The following is a 15,608-nucleotide window of genomic DNA, read 5'->3' as shown; positions in this document are numbered from 1 at the left end:
CAGAATTCCCCAGCCCTTCTCCAGAGACGCAGGGCAGCTGCACTTCCTGGTTGGGGCTGTCTTTGGGAAAAAACATATCGCATTAAGGATTCAGAGCCCTCTCCCCACTTCCCAAGATGGACCGAACACGGGGAGTCTGGCTGCATTACCACGCCTTTTATTCACTCTCATATTGCTGAGAGATCTGAATAAACATCACAGCTCTGTAAGTCAAGCAGGTCTGTGGTGATCTATTCACAGCTTAAAACAGATCACTTTACTAACACGCTGTGAAAGCCAGTCGGCAGAGGTCGAAGGAGAAGCCTCGAGGTCTGATGCAACGTGGAGAAAGGCTCCTCTTGGTGACCTCCAGGGGCTTTGGGCCTGTCCGAAACCTGCCTTGGTCTGGCCCCAAGGGGCGGTGGGGGGGAGGGTGTGTGTGTGTGTATCCTCAGGATGACAGGTCTGCATCAGGATGACGGAGTGACAGGCACAGCAGATGGTGTGTGGGTTTCCTCCAGCCCTCCTCCTCCTCCTCCTCGTTTGTCTAGAAGCCCTGCAGAGGAAAGAAGCCGGGTGTGACTTTAGCTCAGCTATGCACTTCTACTGCCAAGCCCTTTCTTTGGGTGGGCCCAGGGTGGGGGAGAAAATACCATGGGAGGAGGAGGAATGGGGGGGAGGGGGCATCATACAGGCACCCAAGAGAGGCAATGGAAGGCCACAGAATCTCCCCACCCCCCATCAAAGCCCAGCCTAGGGCCCCCCTTCCCCACCTCTGTGGCCTTGCGTCTCTCCTGTTCGGGCAGAAGGGTCTGCAGCTGGTGACTGGCCATCTTCGCCTTGAGCCAAACATTGCGGTAGCTTTTCAAGGCCATCTGCGAGAGGAAAGAAGGTGGGAGTGGGTGGGCTCTTCCTGCCAATGGAGGCCCCCCCTGGCCTTGAGGAAAGGACAGAGCCCACCCCTCTCTCAGGAACCTCCACTTCTTGGGGGGGGGGGGGCTGGTATGGACTGACAGGCACAGCTGAAATTTTCCCAGCACACTATGGATGTTCTCACAAAATGGCTAGCAGATAATCATCAAAATAATTTACCAGAATGTTACTTCTTTGCCCCCATGGCAGGCTATTGCAGATCACCCTTTTACTCTTTCTCAGGCATGGGACAATTTCCAAACAAAGCACAAATTGCAGTGCCCACTATTTTTATTGTCTGGAAAAGCTGCAGTTGAAGTCTAGAGCAGAGGTAGGCCAAGCTGGCTCTTCTATGACTTGTGGACTTCAACTCCCAGAATTCCTGAGCCAATCATGCTAGCTCAGGAATTTTGGGACTTGAAGTCCACATGTCATAGAAGAGCCAGCTTGGCCTACCCCTGCTCTAGAGGAATACCTGGAAATAAAGATGTTCCTGCAGGTTGGCACTCTGCTTTGCTGCATGCTAGTTTGGTGTACAGTAGTCCTTACTTAATGACCGGTCGTTTATTGCCCAGTTGCAGCAGCAGAATTGCGTTGGACTCCGCTAGCGCTCAGATCCACGGGGGTGAGCACACATCACCGTTCTCCTTTAGCAGCCCACCTCTGCTTTCTGTGCCCGAACAGCCCTTTCAGGCTGCTGCCTTTAACATTTCTGAAGCATTTCTCAGCCTAATGATAAAACTCTAATTTGACCCTGAGGTTCCTGTGTCTTCTCTGCTGTTTGCACTGGCTTTAAACAGGCAAATCTTCCTCTATCACTCCATCTCCAGGCAGAGGAAATTCACCTGATAAAATTTTGTTCCTCCAGCCCAGGAGATCGGCCAGAGAAAGGTGGCCAAGCCCATCTAGAAAGGTGACCATGGCTCTAGATTTACTGGACAATCCATGTTTCCTCTAGTACCCTTCTTGTTTCTTGACCCAAAGATGCTTTTTCAGGCCACTGGACTTCCTTGTTGTTGTTTTTCTTTGAAGCTGTTTCACTTCTCATCCAAGAAACTTCTTCTGCTCTGACAATATAGTGGGGAATGTTAAAGAGTGTGCAAAACCCTTGAGTTCTCAAGGACATGCACCGACGAAAATGTGGGATTCCAGCAGATATCCAGGACATATGAGTAATCCTTCAGTCATACAAAACAGATACATTAAAGTTTATAAAATAGTGTTTACGTTAGAAATAGCAGGATCAAGTTTAACAGTCTGGTCATACACATTCAAATCAGTCAATATCTACAATAATACAATAATAATAATACAAGCCTGTCTTTGTCTTACATATCAGACATATGTTACAGCTTACAAATCCATCAAACTAACACAGAGCTTACTACATCAGTCACAGTGGATCAGCAGAAAAAGCAGAGAGAGCAGAAAGAGACAGTCATGCACTCTGGCTCCCTCTTATGGCAATTTGCAACACTACCTCTTAAAGCTATAGGACTTCAACACAACCAAATATTCATTGTTAGCCTGTTTATATATTGCAAAGCCAACTGTTTTGTACAGAATACTAACAGGGAAGAACTGAAGAAGATTCTTGGATGTGAAGCGAAACGTCTTTAAAGAAAAAACAAGAAAGCCTGGTTGCCTCTTGAAAAAAAGCACCTTTGGGACAGCCATGACCTGGGGGACTAAGAATCTCTACAGACTTTTTGATGTTTCTTGCTGCCCCTCCTTTGTTTCCAGGACCAAGATCTCTGCTCTGGTTGGAGGGTCTGATCCAAAAAGGCCCAGGAGTTCTCTGGTGCCCATCCAGACCATCATCCCCCACGAGGCCTTTGACGAGATAACCCTGGTGCACGACATCGCTCTACTGAAGACAAGCACTCCGCTCCGTTTCAGCGAGACCGTGCAGCCCATCTGCTTCCCCACCCCAGACTTCCCAGGGGCAATGCTGAAGAAATGCTTTGTGGCTGGCTGGCCGGACTCTCGCGGAGGTGAGCCAGCGCTCTTTCTGCAAGGCTCCCCAGCTGCCCCAAACGGAGAGCTGAGAAGTGATGGAGGATAGTCTGCCAACCTTTATGACTTCATAGAGCAGTGATGGCGAACCTTTCTTTCCTTGGGTGCCGAAAGAGCATGGGCACGTACTATTACACATGCCCGAGTGCCCACACCCATAATTCAATGCCTGGGGAGGGCAAAAACAGCTTTCCCCGCCCTCTGGAAGCCGGAAATGGCCTGTTTCCCAGCTTCTGGTGGGTCCAGTAGGCTCCTGTTTTGCCTTCTCCAGGCTCCAAAGGCCTCCCTGGAGGTGAAGGAGGGCAAAAACGCCCTCCCCCACCCCCTTGGAGGCTCTCTGGAAGCCAAAAACACCCTCCCAGAGCCTCTGTGTGAGCCTAAAATCAGCTGGCTGGCACACACATGCATGTTGGAGCTGAACTAGGGGAACAGTTTGCGTGCCAGCAGATATGGCTCTGCGTGCCACCTTTTCGCATCACTGTCACAGAGGTTCTTTGCTGTCTTGGCTCACCAGGGACTCTGCAGAAACTCTCGGTGGAAGATGTGGACCCCTGTCCCTTGCACAGAACCGTCAGCACGGAGTGTTGCAGCCATCGGGAAGGTGACAGAGTGCCTGGATGCCTGGTGAGACCCCCAAGGGTGCATAAACCTCCCCTTCATCCCCCTGGGGGCTTCAGAGGGCCACCTTTCTCTGTGCTCTCAAGCAAGCTTGCACTTAGCAAGAATCTGCCAGAAAGCAGCATTTCCTCGTGTTTCTTTTGCAAGCCTCTGAGGTTAAACAACTGAGTAACATCTGGCCTTAATTGCCGAAATCTGGGTTTGAGATAAGTCCCACATACTGTAAGAGCGGGTGTCAAACTCAATTTCATTGAGGGCCGCATCAGAATTGTGGTTGACCAACGGGGGGGGGGGGGAGGGATGGGTGTGGCCAGCTGGGTAGGTGTGGCCAGCTGGGTAGGTGTGGCCAGCTTGACGCCACTCCCCAAACTGCTGGCATGTTTCCTCTTTGCATTGGGTAGACCGGGCCAAAGCAACATGGGTTGGCAGCCCCTTACATTTCCCAGGAGAGCCCTGTGGGCCGGATCCCGCTTCTAGGCCTTATGTACTATAGAGCAGTGCTTCCCAACCTTGGCAACTTGAAGATATTTGGACTTCAACTCCCAGAATTCCCCAGCCAGCAAATGCTGGCTGGGAAATTCTGGGAGTTGAAGTCCAGATATCTTCAAGTTGCCAAGGTTGGGAAGCACTGCTATAGAGGATTGTCTGCATTTGCATCACAATTATTCAAACGGTCATTTGCTTGTCCCACTCCTGTGAATGGCCGTCAGGAACCTCAAGGCCCTTCAAGAGACTTCCAGATGGGCAAGGTGGCCATTTGGGCTGGTGGGCTCCTTTCTTCAAACCCTGCAAGACTCCACCTTGCTCACTTGGCTGGTCTGTTTTTCTCTTGTGGGCGCGTCAAGTCCCCTGATATCCTCCTGCAAGGGGAGTTGGGCTTCACGCAGACAACCAGTTGTGCCTCAAGTGGTCCAAAAGGGCCTCGAATTGTGACCTGCGTCTTCTCTCCTCCAAGGGCTCAGCTGGAAACCCAGTCCTGTGTGAGGCCAAAGGACGGTGGGTGCTGAAGGGCCTGCTGAGCGACGGGGGCACCAGGTGCTACGGGCCCTTTCTCTACAGCCGGCTCATCTACTACAGTGACTGGATTGTAGCCACCATGGCGAAATGGAGGGCTCCAGCGTCCCCCTTTCGTGGCCCAAGTCATCCAGCCTTCGGGGGCCCAGCAGAGGAACAGGCAGGGCTGTCCTTTGAACCCTTTTTGGCACTGAGAGCCCTGAATGTCTCCAATGTTTCAGAAGAGCCCCTCGGCCTGAACCTTTCGGAGGAGCTGGAAGAGGACAGCCTGTCCTACCCGGAAGGGCCACCTGAGGCACGAGCGAATCCTCCGATCTACTATGACTACTATGGGGGAGAACTGCTGGCCATCTCTTCAGCAAAGACCGACTGGCCACGGGGGCTGCAGGGCCTCCTCTGCACAGGCCTCCTGCTGCAACTCCTGGCTTCCTGAACTACTGGCCAACCAGGCTATTCCAAGATCAGATTTCTTTTGGGAAATCTTTCATCTTCCTTGGTCTTCTTGCCCTGTGAGAAGTTGGGACATCATGAGAAGGAAGAAGACAAACCATCAACCCTGGGAAGCTGCAGGACACTGGCCACGGCTAGAGGTCCCCAACTATTAAATCCCTTTTTGTGTCCTATTATTAATGTGATGTGCCTTTACTTGAGCTTTTGGCCAGGACAAAGAGGGGCCTGTTGCTAGACTGGCACCAGTAGTCACCACGCATTTAGTAAGGGGTGCAAAGAACCATCCCTCCCATGGTCCCTAGGTGGTGGGGATTACTGGAACACCTTGTGCAAATTATGGATTTGGTCCACAACTTTTCCCTTAGGGCCTAACTCTGAGCTGCAACCTCATGCCTGAAATTTAAAACATCTTGCCTAATGAAATTCTGAAGAAAAAACTCCTTGGTGTTCTGTGAGCTTGGCTGTTTCCTTGCATATGTCAATGTTCCATGTAACATCCAAGCTAAATCAGAGTGAGTCAAAGTGCTCCTCCGATTTATTTCTGGGACCATCCTGGCACCTACACTGGGAAACCTGAATCTGTGTTTCCCACCCAGTTGAAAGTTCACCTCCCTCGTCCCCCACCCACAAATGTGTCACGTTGCTCATTGTGCCGGTGTGGCCACTTCTCCTTCCATTTCCGCCCAGGTGGTGGGCATAGGATGGCCTTGAACCGCTAGAAAGAATGTTTTATGGCTGCATCTGCTCCTCTTGAAAATCACCCCCCACCCAAGTTCCCATAAATATCAGGCCTTCTACAGAGACTGGCAAGCCATTGATTTATCATCAACTCCTGCACCAGTTTGACACATTCTTTTCAGCCTTGAGCTACAACTATTCTCCTTCACTGAGTCTTCCATCTTCTTGCAATGCCAGTTCAGTTAGGCGACCTGTAAAGGTTTTGGCTGCCATCTCTGCCCTCGTGTTCAGCAGAGTGCCCTGACTGGTCTGCACCTGGGTGTTTGTGCCACTGTTCTCCAGCAATTAGAAAATAAATCTAGCAACATACATTTTTAAATGAAGTTTTTAAGCGGGGTTTTGTTGGAGATTCTAGTATGTATAACAGTTAATCAGTGGGACAGCTTGTCTTCAGAGGTTGTGGGTGTTCCCTCATTGGAGACTTTTAGGAAAAGACTGGACAACCATTTATCTGGAATGTTATAGGGTCTCCTGCTAGCAGAGGGTTGGACTAGAGGACCTCCAAGGTCCCTTTAAACCCTGCGATTTTTATAGAAGCCAAGAGCTACAGGACAGAAAGGGATTTCTCTGCTTGGTGCTGTTGCTCTTCTCAGGGCAGCCCTGGGAGCAGCCGGAGGCCTTGGGAGCGCTCTCTCTGGGGTCCATTTGGGTCTGATGGGATCAGGCAAAGGGGGGAGCTGGGCCTGACCCTGCTCGCATCCAAACGACCAGGAGGGAGGAGATGCAACCCCCCATCCATGCTCTCCACCATCCTTCTCCTTTCCAGGCCACCACGTGGCTCATCTGATGCAGCTGATGATCAGGGGGGTTGACGGGGGACTAGATGCCTTTCATTTTGGTCCATCCATCAGGCCCCACCCACGGAGTGCAAAACACGGGTGAGAAGGAAAGAGGGCTGAGCTCTTGTGTGGCCCTGAGATCCAATCCCTCTGGACCAGCTCTGACTCCGCATCTCCCTTTCCACCTGTTCTCAGGCTCTGGCAGAGAAATCCTCCAGCAAGCTGTCCATTATCTACTGGCAGTTATTTATTATTTTGATTTCTAGGGCAGTGTTTCCCAACCTTGGCAACTTGAAGTTATTTGGACTTCAACTCCCAGAATTCCCCAGCCCTTCTCCAGAGACGCAGGGCAGCTGCACTTCCTGGTTGGGGCTGTCTTTGGGAAAAAACATATCGCATTAAGGATTCAGAGCCCTCTCCCCACTTCCCAAGATGGACCGAACACGGGGAGTCTGGCTGCATTACCACGCCTTTTATTCACTCTCATATTGCTGAGAGATCTGAATAAACATCACAGCTCTGTAAGTCAAGCAGGTCTGTGGTGATCTATTCACAGCTTAAAACAGATCACTTTACTAACACGCTGTGAAAGCCAGTCGGCAGAGGTCGAAGGAGAAGCCTCGAGGTCTGATGCAACGTGGAGAAAGGCTCCTCTTGGTGACCTCCAGGGGCTTTGGGCCTGTCCGAAACCTGCCTTGGTCTGGCCCCAAGGGGCGGTGGGGGGGAGGGTGTGTGTGTGTGTATCCTCAGGATGACAGGTCTGCATCAGGATGACGGAGTGACAGGCACAGCAGATGGTGTGTGGGTTTCCTCCAGCCCTCCTCCTCCTCCTCCTCGTTTGTCTAGAAGCCCTGCAGAGGAAAGAAGCCGGGTGTGACTTTAGCTCAGCTATGCACTTCTACTGCCAAGCCCTTTCTTTGGGTGGGCCCAGGGTGGGGGAGAAAATACCATGGGAGGAGGAGGAATGGGGGGGAGGGGGCATCATACAGGCACCCAAGAGAGGCAATGGAAGGCCACAGAATCTCCCCACCCCCCATCAAAGCCCAGCCTAGGGCCCCCCTTCCCCACCTCTGTGGCCTTGCGTCTCTCCTGTTCGGGCAGAAGGGTCTGCAGCTGGTGACTGGCCATCTTCGCCTTGAGCCAAACATTGCGGTAGCTTTTCAAGGCCATCTGCGAGAGGAAAGAAGGTGGGAGTGGGTGGGCTCTTCCTGCCAATGGAGGCCCCCCCTGGCCTTGAGGAAAGGACAGAGCCCACCCCTCTCTCAGGAACCTCCACTTCTTGGGGGGGGGGGGGCTGGTATGGACTGACAGGCACAGCTGAAATTTTCCCAGCACACTATGGATGTTCTCACAAAATGGCTAGCAGATAATCATCAAAATAATTTACCAGAATGTTACTTCTTTGCCCCCATGGCAGGCTATTGCAGATCACCCTTTTACTCTTTCTCAGGCATGGGACAATTTCCAAACAAAGCACAAATTGCAGTGCCCACTATTTTTATTGTCTGGAAAAGCTGCAGTTGAAGTCTAGAGCAGAGGTAGGCCAAGCTGGCTCTTCTATGACTTGTGGACTTCAACTCCCAGAATTCCTGAGCCAATCATGCTAGCTCAGGAATTTTGGGACTTGAAGTCCACATGTCATAGAAGAGCCAGCTTGGCCTACCCCTGCTCTAGAGGAATACCTGGAAATAAAGATGTTCCTGCAGGTTGGCACTCTGCTTTGCTGCATGCTAGTTTGGTGTACAGTAGTCCTTACTTAATGACCGGTCGTTTAGCAACCATGTCGGCATCAAGGCAACCTGAGAGCTCCGAGGGGGAAGAGGGAATGGAGCTGGCAGAGAGAGAGAGAGGGAGACAGAGGCAGAGCCTAGGCCTGGGCCATCCGTCAGCCCTCAGATGGAGAGTCAACAGCCCCCAGGTCTGGAGGTGGCTGGTGAGGAAGAGGAGGAACAGCTGGCTCCACTGCCTGACGCACAGATGTGCAGAAGGCAGAGGAGAGGAGAGCAGTGGAAATCCATGGGACGGAAGAGCCACCATTGCTAGCGAAGTCCCACTCAGCTATGGGGATAAAAAGCAGAGGGTGAATAGATGTGGCAGAAAACTATTCATCTCCCTGCTGGACAGACTTGTTAGCCTGCAGTGAAATAAACTTTTGGAGCTGCTGGTGCTCCAATGAAGGAATCTTTGAGTTCAGAGGGTTTGTCGTGTTTGGGGAGCTGGGTCAGAACAACAATGTTCTTTGTGGCACACAGATCTCTTGGATTCCAAAGCAGAAGCCGGAATAATAAGGAGGACGGCCCAAGAATCTGGTGCAGGTCCTTCTCGTGGACAAATGATAGTTGGTTCTTATAAAAGGTTAAATGCTATCTTATCATTTTTATTTCTCTTTTAGATTTCAAGCACCTGAGCACCTAACTTGGCAACTCTCATTCTAAGTCTCTTTCTTTCTTGCATCCGTCAACGTTGGAGCATTTGTAGCGTGATGTCCATTCAAAGTAAGCAGAAAACCAGCCATGTCAACCTTCCACATGAATGCAAACAAACATCACGGTCAGAACTTGCTTACACTTACTTTGTTGCTGACCACTTCTAATGCTTGGAGAGTTTAAAACAAAGGTTGCTCTACAAACAATGAAAAACAAGCTCCTGCCCGTGGTTACCAACTAGGAAACACAGCCCTTCGTAACAACAGAAGCTTAAGCATATTTATTGATGTGATTTTTCTCATGGCCTTTAAGAATTCTCTCCAATGGGTTTCTTCAATTGGATGCCACAAACTGTCTTGTGGCATATCCACTGGGTCAATGATGGCGAACCTATGGCACGGGTGCCACAGGTGGCACGTGGAGCCATATCTGCTGGCACGTGAGTCGTTGCCCTAGCTCAGCTCCAACATGTGTGCTGGCCAGTTGGTTTTTGGCTCGCACGGAGGCTCTGGGAGGGCATTTTTGGCTTCCAGAGAGCCTCCAGGGGCATGTTGTAAGCCGCCCTGAGTCTAAGGAGAAGGGTGGCATAAAAATCGAATAAATAAATAAATAAATGGGGGAGGGCATTTTTATCCTCCCCTGACTCCAGGGAAGCCTTTGGAGCCTGGGAAGGGTGAAACACGAGCCTACTGGGCCTACCAGAAGTTGGGAAACAGGTTGTTTCCAGCCTCCAGGGGGTGGGGGAAGCTGTTTTCACCCTCCCCAAGCATTGGGCACTTGCATATGCAGCACAGCGCATGTGCACATTCTTTCAGCACCTGAAAAAAGAAATGTTCGCCATCACTGCACTAGGTTGTGTTCCTATGAAAAATGTAGTTGAGTATCAAATGTGCTTCCATGCAAAAGTGACCCACAATCACAGCCTACCTCTACAATTTCCACCTTCCTCTCCCAGATCCTGAGGCTGTTTTCTAGATCATGAACAGTCATCTTCTCATGGACATAGTTGAGAACAGGAGGAACTTTGTATTCTGCCAGTTGTCGCCGTAGTTTTTTGTTCAGGTCCTCAGCCTTTTCCCGTTCCTGTGAAAGAAACAAAGCCCTCTGAGAGGGATTCTGGTCTTTTGCCTGCCACTGGATTAACATTAACTGGGACTCAGGATCTTTACCCATATTAAAAAACGGCAGAGGAAAAGGACTAAACCCAACCACCTTTATCCTGTTGCTTCCTCAAATACTGAGCCCCTTCCGGCTTCTTTGAAGAAATGACATTCAAAGTACACTTCATGGGCTCCTAGGAAAATTTAGGGAATTTCTACACTGTCACCATTTCCATTTTCCAACTCTCTGTAAAGCAGTTTGGAAAAGTCCAACTGTCTTCTGCCAACACAGAAATGCTGGGAGCAAGGACTGCAACCTGCTCGCCTGTTCCAGGTGGCCTCTGTTCTTGCAAGTCCAGTAACTCCTGCCCCCCTTGAATAAACTGGAGAAGATGCCCCAGTACAGGAAGGGAGGAAGGGATGTGCCCTGTCAAGGATTAGCTCAATCCTAGTTGATATTCCATTATGTTACCATATAAGGTAAAAGAAAGATGTAAGCATGTTAAACAGTAATGAATACTGAGTCACAGGGTGTAAACTGCAATCTGATTGGGCCAGAGCATTATAAAATGCAAAGCAACTTTACAATGTTTTATTGGCTGTTTATGTTGGCTGTTGTTGCTGGTAACATTGTTAGTTGGTTGGAGCAGTTTGAGTGTGAGTTAATTGATGTAGTGTTGATATGGAGACACCTGGATTGGTTTAGTATATCCATGTAAGTAAGCTTTACTACATATTGTGAAAGCAAAGTTTGTTCCTGTCAATAGAAGATTAAGACAGAAGATATTTTGATTGCACTGAAGAGTAAAACTGTTTACTACTGTTTTTCTACAAAAGCGTCTTTGTTATTTCTCTGTTATTTCTCACATGGCCTCTTCCTTCCCCAGGAAGTCTTCTGGAGGCTAGAAATGGCCTGTTTCCCAACTTCTGGTGGTCCAGTAGACCCATTTTTCACCTTCTCCAGGCTCTAGAGGCTTCCCTGTAGCCTAGAGAAGGCAAAAATGCCTCCCTCATTCTCCCGGAGGACCCCTGTAAGCTAGAAATGCTCTCCCATAGCCTACGTGTGAGCTGAAAATCAACTGGCTAATATGCACATGCATGATGGAGCTGAGCTAGCGCTTGTGTGCCAGCAGATATGGCTCTGCGTGCCACCTGTGGCACCTGTGCCACAGGTTTGCCATCACTGCCCTAGTTAGGCCTCACCTAGAGTACTGCATTCAGTTTTGGTCGCCACACTACAAAAGAGACATTGATACTCTAGAAAAAGTGCAGAAGAAAGCAACCAGCGTGATAAAGGGACTGGAAACAAAAACATATGAGGAAAGGTTGCAGGAATTGGGCATGGATAGTCCAGCAAAGAGGAGGTCCAGGGGGGACATGGTAGCAGTCTTCATATACTTGAGAGGCTGCCACAGGGAGGAGATTACATTATTTTCCAAAGCACCTGAGAGCCAGACAAGGAGCAACAGTTGGAAGTTGTCCAAGGAGAGATTCAACCTGGAAATAAGGAGGAACTTTCTGACTGTGAGAGCCATCAACCAGTGGGACAGCTTGCCCGCAGAGGTGGTGAACGCTCCAACACTAGTGACCTTCAAAAAACGACTGTACTACTATTGGACTAGTGTGATGTAGGGTCTCCTGCACCAGCAAGGGGTTGGACTAGATGACCTGCAAGAACCTTTCCAACTCTAATAATAAAATAATAATAAATAAATAAATCTTAGGACATGGATTGATCTACAACTTGATGTAAACTGATTGAGGAAGTACTTGAGGCATCAATGGCAGAGTTAGAGCAAAAGCCAAACCATGGGGTTAGGTTAGACAGCTCTAAATGTCCCCTGGAGGCGACCTGGCTGTGTCCCCAGAGTAAACCAGCAGAAGCCCCCGAGATCTCCCCCCTCCTGGCCCCTGCTGGAGCCCACCTCTTCCCCCTACCTCTTCCACATGGATGGCCTCGCGTGCAATTTTGTCCAGGGACTCCTTCCTCTGCGCAATGTCTTTCACCAGGTAGGTAGCCATGGCCGTTGCATAGTGCAGCTTCCTCTAAAATAGAACACGACCCAGCAGGAGGCATCATGGTCCACGTACAGAAATGTGAACCTACCTTGGTTGGACAAAACTTCCCCTGAAAGCCAAAATACGGGATGGACTCTGCTTCTTTGGGGGAGGGAGGCCCCCTTTCAGGTTTTTCTTTCCCTCCTTAGTGGTCACCTGATCTCCCCTACAGGACTGAGTGGGAGGGCCGAGGTTCTCTTGTGGCTGAGCAATGGGGTTCCATACCTGATACAGGGATGGGAAGTGTGAGCTGGGTGATCTTTTGGGACCGTCAGCAGCCCTCTCTAAGCAGTTGATTGAGTCAGCATATTGCCCTCCAGAGTCTGGGCCCTCCTTTTACTCAACTCAGAAGGATGGAAGGCTGAGTCAACCTTGAGCTGGTGGTGAGATTTGCAATGCTGAACTACATCTAGCAGTTAGCTGAAGTAGCCTGCAGGGCTGCACTCTAACCACTGGGCCATCCCGGATTAAGGGCCAGAGCCAGGGAGACTCCGTGGTCTTACTTTGTAGAAATTGAGGATCTGCAGGGTGTTGCCAACGGTCAGCTTCAGCTGCAGTAAATCTTGGTTCCGTTCATCGATTTTCTCTAGGAATTGAGCATTCTCAATCTTGAGCTGCTGGAAATCAACCTCGTGCAGCGCCTCTCCCAGCTCCTCCTTCTGCAAATCAGCCACAAATTTTGATAGTCAGGCACCCATTGGAAGCAATTCAGAGCCAGCCCAGCCTGACCAGGCTGGAGAAACCCGGGGCAGCCCTGGGACCTGACTTCTTTTATTCATGTTTCACTGCTGCAAAATTACATTCAGATAAACACAGAGCAGTCTCTGCCTAGACTGAGAAAGGTAAGAGAATTTCTGTAGTAGTGTAAAGAGAGGGTGGGCAGAAAGTGGGGTGAGTGACAGCACAAGTGCAAACCCAAACACAATTTGCAAATCATCGCTCTTCTGTCCTGCAACAACTGAGGTTAGGCCAGATTTTTAGAGAATTTTATTCAAGCCTTAACTATTCTTGATTAATTTTAGCTCTGGTTGGCTCTTTGTAGATAGTTTACTTAGTTGGTATTATGATATTACGGTAGTTAGTATAAAGTATTAAATATGTCCATTTGGCTAGTCTACCCTGCTCAAACTGTTGCTTTGCTTTGTCCTCTGGTCATATTCTCAACTTAAAGCCAATAGATGGAATGAATAACAGTATATCAGAGTTGGAAGGGACCTTGGAGGTCTTCTAGTCTAACACCTTGCTTGGAACCCCCAACCATGGAAAGTGGATGGAATCATCTCAACTTGCTCAGGTGTTTGTTGTTAATTTGGCCTTGGACCTGGCAATCAAGTATGCCAATTATAAATGTGGGTGTTAAATCAATATTGACATGTTTAGGTACTTGAAAATTCCACAAACTTATGGATGAAGACTAAATATTATTAAAATGAACCTTCGTTCTTGATAGCATTTTCATTGCTAACTAGTCTTAAATACTCAACAAATCAATATATTATTGAGAATATTTTTATAGGATGGAGAGAGGCAGCCTTCCCAAGTTTCCCTGTGAAAATTGCAACGTTCATATAAAGGTGGTAAAAAGCAGAACAAATGTATATATATATATAAATCAATAACCAGAAGAAAAATTTTATACCGACTGTAATAGTCGTAATGTAATGAAAGAAAAAGGAAAAATATATTTTTCTTTTTCTTTCTTTTCGTTTAAATTTTTTTCTTTCTTTTTCTTTCTTTTCTTTTAATTTTTTTCCCTATTTTTAAAATTTATCTATTAAAAGGAACTATTATTAATTGGGTCTGTTCATTTGGTTCATGGTGACATACTGTATGTGATACATTATTTAGATTTTCCCCCTTGAATTGATATAATATTGATCCCTGTTAAGGTTAGATAAAAATTAAGAATTAGTGGATGTGATTGGAAATTTTTGCTTTCTTCTTGTTTTTTTTTCTATTAAAGGGCATTTATTATAAAAGTAGGGTTAAGAAAGATAAATGAAAAATTGATATTAAGGATATATGGAGAAGACTGAAGCACTATGGCCTCATTAATTAGATGTGATTAGAATAGAAACAGCCTAAAAAGTGTATTAGCTAACAGCTTTTTAATGTTATATGAGAAATTTGAGCAATTATTTTTGTCCTGATGTCAAATGTAAAGGAGGCAGCATTGGATGGATTATGAATATCGAAATTTAAAAAATGCTTCATTGTAATGTAATTCAAGATTGGTGGTATTTTATTTTGTATATGTGATTGGAGTGAAGAAAATAAAAAATTCTTTGCCAAAACCCCCGGAAAGTTTTCTTTTAGAGATAATGTGTTTGATGGACTGAAATATTTTAATTTAAATATACTATTTATTTTTTATTTTTTTTTCATTTGTTTTGTAGACCTGTTTGTGTTAATATATGTTTGTGTGTTATATTTAAGTATATTATGTATTGTTCTTTTTTTAATGTATATATTTCAATAATATATATACTGTATATATATATATATTTAAAAAAATATAAAGATGGCAAATGTTAGCTTCTAAATTTTCAATTTACCACAGGGATTAATCCTACTAGACTAAACAAAATCTTATAAGTTTTAACTTCTTTTAAATTTGTTTCAGAAAGCATTGTTGGCATAATTATTATTTTCTGTTATTGTTATTGTCTGACCTCTCAGACAATAACAATGGCAGAATTCATCTTTAGACACAAATTGGTTGTTTTTTTCCTACAACAAAGGCTGCAAGATACAGTTGGAGAATTTGGGTGAGAGCTGAAGTCTGAATCCTCTTCATTTAAAGTTACTTTCATACATCACAATGTACTCCCTATTGTGACTACTTCACCTTTAACACCACAAGAGCATGCAATAGATACAAACTAAATGTAAATCGCTCTGAACTAGACTGCAGAAAATATGATTTCAGCAATAGAGTGGTCAACGCCTGGAATTCACTACCGCACTGTTGTTTCTTCCCCCAATCCCAAAACCTTCAACCTTCCATTATCTACAATAGACCTCTCCCCTTTTCTAAGAGGTCTGTAAGGGGCGCGCATAAGTGCACCTTTCTGCCTACCGTTCCTGTCCTAATGTCTTTTTGTCTTTTCTATCTCTACTTTATACTTATGTTAAACATACTACAATACTATATTTGTATAACAAATAAATAAAAATTTTAAAAAATTAAAAAAACTTTGGAATCACCCCAATTTAAAAAGCTAAACCTACATTTATTTCAATAGGTCACTGAAGAATATTGCTAAAACAGAGCCTAGTAGAAATTGCCCTTTGGAATAGGAGTGTTTTAACCAAGGAGTCCTCTTGTGTATGGAAGGCAGCCGGATACCCAGGCCAGAAATCAAACCTTTTCCACCTCTCAGCTGCTCTGAGCGGGGAACGGGAAGGGGGGTCAGGAAAGGACAGGGGAGCACCTGAACAGCACTTGCCCTGACTTGGACTGCTGGCTTCCTGCCACAGTAGGGAAAAAGCCACGTTGGGGGAAAAGCTAGCAGGGG

At 47.2% G+C, this 15,608-nt stretch overlaps 2 protein-coding genes and 1 long non-coding RNA gene across 3 annotated transcripts; 1 reads left to right on the top strand and 2 right to left on the bottom strand.

Annotated features, from left to right (window-relative positions):
- Positions 1 to 135: 135 nt before the first annotated feature.
- Positions 136 to 1,240, bottom strand: LOC139156160 (uncharacterized). Its single transcript, XR_011557257.1, has 2 exons — positions 753 to 1,240; positions 136 to 535 (listed from the first exon to the last, which is right to left on the bottom strand). It is a non-coding gene; the product is annotated as an uncharacterized lncRNA (long non-coding RNA).
- A 1,326-nt stretch (positions 1,241 to 2,566) lies between these two features.
- LOC139156162 (inactive serine protease 54-like) lies at positions 2,567 to 5,133 on the top strand. The gene is made up of 3 exons (XM_070731455.1): positions 2,567 to 2,885; positions 3,422 to 3,531; positions 4,481 to 5,133. Exons 1-3 carry the CDS (start codon positions 2,567 to 2,569, stop codon positions 4,970 to 4,972), a joined length of 921 nt encoding a protein of 306 aa, XP_070587556.1. The 3' UTR covers positions 4,973 to 5,133.
- Positions 5,134 to 6,963: 1,830 nt separating this feature from the next.
- On the bottom strand, positions 6,964 to 15,478 carry LOC139156161 (cilia- and flagella-associated protein 263-like; the record flags this gene model as incomplete). Its single annotated transcript, XM_070731454.1, has 6 exons — positions 6,964 to 7,357; positions 7,575 to 7,676; positions 9,860 to 10,015; positions 11,971 to 12,078; positions 12,594 to 12,765; positions 15,403 to 15,478. Coding segments are annotated over 6 exons (623 nt in total), but the record flags the coding sequence as incomplete, so codon positions are not given.
- Between the last annotated feature and the right edge of the window lie 130 nt (positions 15,479 to 15,608).

This window comes from Erythrolamprus reginae, unplaced genomic scaffold (assembly GCF_031021105.1).
Source record: "Erythrolamprus reginae isolate rEryReg1 unplaced genomic scaffold, rEryReg1.hap1 scaffold_355, whole genome shotgun sequence".
Taxonomy (NCBI): domain Eukaryota; kingdom Metazoa; phylum Chordata; class Lepidosauria; order Squamata; family Dipsadidae; genus Erythrolamprus; species Erythrolamprus reginae.
Note: the sequence above shows the minus strand (reverse complement) of the source record. Positions and strands in the feature narration are given on the sequence as shown.